General features: G+C 44.6%; 1 protein-coding gene across 1 annotated transcript; it reads left to right on the forward strand.

Annotated features, from left to right (window-relative positions):
- The first annotated feature begins 2533 nt into the window (after positions 1 to 2533).
- LOC128455409 (PAK4-inhibitor inka2) lies at positions 2534 to 5250 on the forward strand. The gene is made up of 3 exons (XM_053439039.1): positions 2534 to 2690; positions 2781 to 2814; positions 4119 to 5250. The coding sequence occupies exons 2-3, from the start codon at positions 2797 to 2799 to the stop codon at positions 5127 to 5129; spliced, it is 1029 nt and encodes a 342-aa protein (XP_053295014.1). The 5' UTR covers positions 2534 to 2690; positions 2781 to 2796; the 3' UTR covers positions 5130 to 5250.
- The last annotated feature ends 3150 nt before the right edge of the window (positions 5251 to 8400 follow it).

Below are 8400 nucleotides of genomic sequence, written 5' to 3' on the forward strand. Positions count from 1 at the left end.
TCTCTATGTGGTCCACCGATCCTGATGAGGTCAGTGTTAATGCTGGGAAAACACACACACACACACACACACACATTGACAAACACACACACAGTTTTGCCCCCAAATGTAAACACAGCTACTATATACAATAGGTCAAAACTCCCAATATGCCCAATATTAATAAATGAATGTAGGGACATTATGTAGTTTATACTAAAAACAAACTACTACTTGTAAATGATGTAAAACAATACAAAGAAGTATGATGATACAATGAGCAGTAGTTTCTCTGGAGGGCGCCAAAGTTCTACATCCGAAGACTCCACCAGACAAACACTCTCATCCAGCCTGTCAGAGGCTCAAAGCTCTAATGATTAAAGTTCTCATCGACCAAACATGGATTTTATATAATTTATTTTGGATTATTTTCTTGAATTTGTCAGGTTAATTTAAAAGCTAGACAACGAGTATCTGCACTGACAGCTCTGCATGTCTGTGATTAAATGTAGGCTTAAATGAATGGACAGAGCTCGGATGCTTTGAATCATGGCTACAACCATTGACTGTGACCCTCAAGGAGTAATAATGACACACAAACACAGAATCTGGAGCACAAGCCACCATAGTGAGGTCTGAGTCTTTCTGATGACGTGTAAAACAAAAAGCCCTCAGCTTTAATGGCCTTCACCGCTACAATACTTACAATGTCTCGATAACACTGAAAACCAAACATCCCAGTGATGATAAAAATGAAGTACGGTGTGTTCACACCCTCGTACAGGAATCAAACCCATTAGGCTTTTGGAAAAGCAGAGATGCTCGGGATGAAGGTCGGCCCCGGCTGAAAATTGAAATAATCACAATTCCATTAGCTGCCCGGTGTAATTACTTAATGCACAGAGTAGAGTGTATATAAGTGGGTGGGTTTTTAGAGTGGGGGCTTCCCGAGGCACCATCTTTATAATGGTGTCTTTTAATAACAAAAGAAAACCTGAAATAGGAAGCTGCAGACATTGTTTCATAATGTCCATCTGCACTGAAGCTTATACTGAAGCCTGTTAAGAAAAAAAATACGGATTATAAATAGAATTCAATCTGGACAAACTACATGCTTTTGCATTGAAGTTCTCAAAGAGACAAATTTGAACAGTTTGTACAAGAAACCATGAATCTGATCGTGTTTTTCACGCCATCGTAATGCCAGAGATTGTATTTCACACGTTGGCCTTTGGTCCCGTGACCGTTGTGATAACTGGTCGTGTTGCTGCATCAGGTTGGGACATGCCACTGGAGCCTGTATGTTAACGCTGAACCTGCTGTGGAGCTAAATCTGCACTTGAACAGGGAACTATCAGACCTGGATCACTCCCCATCAGGGAAGAATGTCAGCCCATCACATCTGCATAAGCACCCATTCACTTAGCAGCAGTGTGAATGGAGGGTCGAGTACATGACTGTCCGAGCGACGTTAGGCTCAATGTCCAAATAAGAGTGAAGATCAACTGCATTTACATTGAAGCACTTTGTTTACACTGTGATGCAGTGATTTGCAGTGAAGCCAACAGCAGCACAAGTTTAATGACTAAAGTTACGAGCAGCTAGAGGAAGCAAAGGAACCTAAAATCAGAAGAGAAAATGTGAAAGAATAGAAAAAGTGCATGTAAATCAAACCTAATGTGAATATTTGTTTTCGCAGTATTCTATTCGAGCATAGTGACATCATTGAGCTTTATGAACTAAAAATATTAGAAGGTTTTTGTTGATATTCCCTTTAACCCCTGGTTTTAGATGTCTGCCTCTTAACGTGATCTTAACCATAGTGTTACTTCTTAACTTTCCTTTAATTATTCATGTGCTTAAATATGATATATTATAAGGCTTATTTATTTATTATGTGTGTCATCAGAATTCTCTGACATTTGATGTCCAATGTATAAATCAATGAAATGATCATTACAGCGATAATAATTATGTGCAACCATGCAGCCTGATGAAAATAAATAAATAACAGAGACACATCATTTAAAAAGGGTGAAAAATATGTTTTGTACATGGAAAGATTCTGTACTTCTCTATGTGGGACAATTGGTTTGCAGAAGCAACCCCTGGACATTCCCAAGCAGCTTTAACAAAAAAAATCAACAGACATTAACCAACACTTATAGCTGACACCTAAATCAGATCTGGATGGTTTTGCTTTTGGAATAAATGACGTCAAGGGAAATAAACCTGAACCAAATATATATATATATATATTTAGGACAAGTGGAAAGTCCCATGTCCATAGGACTGTAGGGGACTCTTCTGTAAAATTTGGACAAAGCTCAAAATTGAAACTGAAAGAGGACAATCTACTCACTTTAATTTGACCGTTAACACACACGCGGCTAAGTTATTCAAATGGGATCAGTTATTCTCACGCGCTGTGTTCATGTAACATGAGAACAATGAGAGGGTTTTACCTCTACATCTGCTGCTGATTTGTTAATGAGCCGTGAGCATGCGGCGCTCTGATTGGCCCGTTCAGGCACGAGCGGCTGTTGAAGCTGTAAAGCGAGGAGAGGAGAAGAGGAGAGTTCACTCACACATCTGCCTCAGACCCGCGCTGCGCCCTGACTGCTGCTCGCTCCCGTGACACCGACACACCAGCCAGGATCTTACTCCATGAAGAGGACTGGTTCCTCCGGACCGAAGTTGCCACGCCACAGGTGAGTGGTCACCGCTGGTACTGGTTGTGTTAACTCCTTACAGAAAGACCTCGATCTGTTTCTAAAACCGGTTCATCTTCTCTCTTGTAGGAATTGAATCTTACAGATGAGAACGGAAGAAATGGTGAGTTCCCATTTTCTCTCTCTTTACGCTTTTTTCTCTCCAATAGTAATACACTTTATTAAACTGGCCTTTCTCAGAAAAACGGCTTACAAAAGTGTTTCAGAGTAATGACACCTTCATCCAGACACGTGTCTCTACAAAGTGAACAGTGTGCTTGTGTTGATCTGAACAGAAGAATCAACATATGTCTGCAACATCTGCCGCTGCAGCTCTGCAGCAGAAGGCTGAACTGTCACTGATGATGCTTTCAGATTGTACAGTTGCTTATCTAACAGGGACAGTTGATTATTCTCCTCTGTTCATGCAGCAGATGGATGAGTTGAGCTGTTAAGCAGACATGCACCGTTTACACACATGGGAGTAGATATTGCTCATTATGAGAAGTCATTTTCCCGGCTCTCCTTTTTTTTAAAATATATATATATATATATATTTGAATCCAATTCCATGCTTGGTTCATGACCATGGGCCTCCTGGCTACTTTCTCAAGTTCTTGCCACATCTAGCAGAGTTATGTTGGAGAGAGAGAAGCTGTTGTACTGGATGTGACCTCCACAGCCACATGCGGGTGTGTTTCTCCTCGTCCAAAACTTTGTTAAAAAGGTTGAAAGAAGCAAACAAACCCACGTAGAAAAGTGTAGTTTAAAACATGCACAGTGTGTGTTAGTAATGCTGACGTCCAGGTTAACAAAGAATAGTAGGGTTGCATTTTCTTGCAAAACTCTCCCTCTCTCTCACAAAATGTCACATGATCTCTCATGCACCGTTTGAGTTTGAGAGCGAGCCTCCGCCGCTCACTGGCTGATTCCGACCAATCAGCACACAGAGGAAACAAAGCTGTATAATGTACCTTATATTCGGTGTGGCTGGTGAACCTCATACAGGCAAGTGAGCTGCACCCTTAAAGAGACAGGACCCCTGTAACGAAATAAAGATCCCGTCTCTCCCTGATGCTCTACAGAGGTTTTTACTCAGCCCCCTGGAGTTGTCGCACTAGGTAGATAAAGAGCTGAGGTGGGACGTTAGCGCGTCCCGCTCTGTAATAACATGTGTCTTAGTTGAATCCCATGAGTCAGTGCAGGGTAGGTCAACTGGGAGTTCGCTCAACTTGTTGGTGTGGTCAAGTAAATGAACAGACAGATCAAGGTGCTTTGTGTTGAAATGTGTCAGTCAGTGTGAGCGTGCCCGAGCATGCCCACAGAGCTCTGATACTCAGCTCCTGTTATTATTAGACAGGTTTTGAATCTTGCCAGACTCCCTGTATCTGACTTTTGTTTGACTCTTTCCTGCTTTGTCTCCCTCAGCTTTGCGTACAGGACTCGGGGGACTGCCTGCGGGAGCACATGCAGTACATGATGAGGTCACTGCAGGACCTGAAGCAGCTGAGGAGGACCTGTCCCGCAGCCCGTCAACCGCTTGCTCCCATCGGCAACCAACTCCCGGAGTTGGTGTGCCCCTCAGCGCTGGCACGTGCCTGTCAGCAGCGTGCGATGCTACGCGAGCGGCGCACCCGCCTGCGGATGTCTGACGCCAGCACGGCCAGCACGGCCAGCACGTACGACTCTGCCTGCTGCCTGGCGAGTCACCTGGAAGAAGATGAGGATGTGGAGGAGGACGAGTCCAGCAGCCGGCTGGGTCTGAGCCTCCGACTGGGCCTGGCCTCTCCCAGCAGCAACAAGAGTCTGGAGTTTGATTCGGGCTACTCTGAGGCGTCGTGGCAGGAGGAAGGGGTTGTTCTCAGGAGGACGAGGAACGTGCGGGTTTCTTCTTCAGCCTGCCTCCGCACAAACAGAGCGCCGAGCGGACGTGTCCGACCCAAATCCACCTCCGATGCCTGCCTAGAGAGGTGGACGTCGTTTGAGGTCAGTGACCCAGAGGACTGGACAAACTCTTTATTGACCAGGGGACGCAACCGCCAGCCTCTGGTCCTTGGGGACAACAGCTTTGCAGACCTCATACAGAACTGGATGGATTTGCCAGACTTCCCTGAGCCCGCTGACCTGAAGCCGAACTCGGGACACAGACCGGGAAGAGGCTTCTTTGTCAACATGAGGAGGAAACTTGCCGGGATTTCTAAGACTGTGGAGGAGAGGGTGAAGATGAGATCCACGGACTCGGCTCATCTGAACAGAACTGCAAATGCTCAGAAACGTCTGTCCTGTCCCGTTGTGGCGTCGCAGCCCAAAGTCCCCTTTTTCCACCAGTCCCACTCAGGAATCAATGAGCTGGACTCAGACTTTTACCAGTTCGCTGCCCTGATGAAGTCGGGCAGCCGACAGCCCATCATCTGCAAAGACATCTTCGGCTACATCTGACATGTAGAGCCACGTATGGACAATCCTCAGAGTCACTTTATTTTGATATGACTGCTTTGTTCTCACTTGTTATATGCTGTGATTAAACTATTGGAAATAAAAAATGCTCACGTCTTTTAAACTCTTTTTACTCTCATTTATATTCCTGATGATTTGCAATTTTCAGAAAACTTCTGCAACAGTCATCTGTATTTCATTACAGCCAATTACAGTCATACAGTGACTCCTAACTGCCCGATTAGTTAAAGGAGTTCTTTACTGTCTCTGCATTAAAGCAAATGAGTGTGGCTCCATTTGTTTTCATTAGAAAGGTAACACTGTGGGCGTGCACGAGTGCGGAGATGCATGGTTTAGTGTAATAAAAAAGATAAATTGAAAAGGCGATACCATCTCAGATGTGCAGACTTGCCGTCTTCCTGGGACTTAAGTTGGCAGGGAGTGTTATCAGAACACGTTTTGATACACGCTTGTTTGATTCCAGGGGACTCGCTGTTCTCAGAAAAGTTCTGGTCTTGCTCAAGGCGAAGTCGAATCCTTCGGAGGCTTTAAAACAGGGCGACGAAGCTATTTACAGCCCGGGAACAGAGGCTGTATCAACACAGAGCGTTGTGCGCCTGATGAGGTAATTCCCCATGTGTCCGTGCAGAGAGAGGTGAAGGGAAGCGAAGCAGCTGGCTGCAGATGGAGCCCACGTTTACTCTCGCCTTAGCTTTACGAAGCAGAACGACTCGCTAAGAGACCCCCCCCCCCCCTCATTTAACTGATGGTGGTTCTGCAGCCTAACAGGTGGTGCCAACTCATCCTCGCATATCGGTTAATGGTACGATTAGTCCTGGCCTCAGTGAGGAGAGTAAAAACATATTAATACAAGGGAGTGACATATGCACCGAGATAAGGTAATGATCACTTCACCTTTGCCTTTAGAAATTCACTGTGTTCATCAATTCAGAAGAGAAACCACACCAGACATAGGAAAGATACATTTCGCTTCCCAGGACCTCTGCTGCTCTCGCCGGCCACGTCAGATATCAAGGACATGGGAGGCTAGAGAAGAGAGATGGATTCTTCCTGGGAGTCATTCGTCTTACAGCCTGTTTATCTAGGTCTCATGGTGGTGGTGCGTCACTGCGGCACGCTGCTGGGCTGAGTACACTGGTTCCCAGAGGTTCAGTGCAGCAATACCACTTATACCAGCTGACTCAGAATCATCTCAGGGAAGAGGAGGAGAGGAAAGAGGAAGTAAAGGATCCACACAAACTCATATTGACATCATATAGTCCCCACATCTTCTTCCACTATTCTATAGATCCATGTAATCCTATATATGGTATCTTTACTTTACTTCGGTATATTTTAGGGTTACACTGTGACCACTGAGCTGTAGATTACATGGCGTATTCTCCTAATGTTGTACAGCATGAATCTACAGGAACGTGTTGTTGCATTAATGTTGGCAGTAATGGAGAGTTGGCTATCGAGTGTCACACCCAGGTTCCTAGCGATCTGAGTGGGGGTTAACACAGAGTGGTCAAAGTTAATAGTCAGGTCGTGGGTTAGGGTTAGGGTTAGGGTTAGGGTTAGGAGTCTTTCCCTGGAAGGAAAAGTAGTTCAGTCTTGTCAAGGTTAATTTCCAGGTGGTCTGCAGACATCCACTGAGAGATGACGGTCAGACAGGCAGAGATTTGTGCTGCTACCTGTGTTTCAGATCGGGGAAAAGACAGGATTAGTTGGGTGTCATCAGCATAGCTATGGCAGGAAAAACCATGTGAGTGAATGACAGAGCCGAGAGAGTTGGTGTACAAAGAGAAGAGGACCCAGGACAGAACCTTGAGGGACCCATCAAGGTTCAACACTATGTCGATGGAGGGGACGGGTGAAGTGTTTGAGTCCACAAAACACCTTTGGAGCTCAGAGGTAAACAGTGTTGAGCCAAATCCAATCGGTTTTAAGTCACAGGTGACCACTTCTTCAAACTTAAAAAAAAACGTGATCCACGTATTAACGGCGCTCCTGAGGAGGATAACAGACATTTAGGTTTAAAACACATGACCTGTTTGGAGTTAAATTTGAATGTTCGGCCTTACGGACACTTGGATGACACCACAGGAGCAGAGTGGAGGAATGTAAACTTGACTTCTGTTGTTTTTGTACATTTGAAAAAGTGATCACCATTTACTTCAATAGTTTTGGATTTGGCTGCAACGCTGTTTACCCCTGAAACTCCAGAAGTGTTTTGTGAACTCAGACATTTCATCCACCGCTCCATCGGCATAGTGAGTAGATAATGAGTGAATTTTAATTTTTGGGGGAACTGTCCCTTTAATGTTAAACATAAAAACGCTTTTAAAATGACTTACCTTCCAAACTATAAACAATCAGTGACCAATCTGACTCTTACAGTAGCAGTTGCCATGCACAGGGTCCACAACACAGGATGATGTGCAGTAGGTCTGCTGAAGCTTATCACACTTACAGGGTGGCCCACTCCAACACGCTGGACTCACAACAAATCTCCAGTTAATTAAAAGTTTTGCTTTTTATATCTGGTCGTCCCCGAACGTCCTGAGCATGAACTCATGTTCACTAATCCCCCGGCTCCCCTCACCCATGTTGTAATTATCTCCTCAGTAAACAGAAGCAGAGGATCTGCCATGTGTTTAAGTTTAGCTAACTCCTCGTCTCGGTCATTCCTTGGGTGCTGAGGCTCTAATTGGAGCTTCTACCTGTGACTCTGTGCCCCGGCAGTCTTATGAAGCCAGACTCAGGATTAAATCGTGGTGTTAAAACAGCATCTTAAATTAATGTGTTATTAATCCCTACAGTTTCAGATGTCACATAAGCTTTGAGCATCTTCCCCAGAACACTGCAGGATGTTTGTGCTGCAGGACGCTGTCATCCTAATCCAGTCTGGGGCCGTTGAGATAACATGAAAGGATGATTGACATAATCATTTCTTTGTTCTGACATGATTTACTTGATGTTTCCTTTTTCTCATGAACATCTTATACCTACTTATACCATCTGCATATTGGACAAAATAGATTTCATTGCTTGGCCAGGTCACTCTGGTTCTTGACAACACAAACAGAGGAATGTGTGAAAGGCTTAGAGTGTTTTGTTCTTTAGGATGTGTTAGTGAAAGGGTTTTAACAAGAAATTCTTTCCATCAGAGGAATCAGTGGGAATATTATGAAACGCTCTGAAATGAGAGGTAACTCCGTTATGTGTCAACTTAGTTGGAAACAAGGTGGCATCATGGGATGCCTCCTTT

The sequence above is a fragment of the Pleuronectes platessa genome, chromosome 2, assembly GCF_947347685.1.
Source record: "Pleuronectes platessa chromosome 2, fPlePla1.1, whole genome shotgun sequence".
NCBI lineage: Eukaryota > Metazoa > Chordata > Actinopteri > Pleuronectiformes > Pleuronectidae > Pleuronectes > Pleuronectes platessa.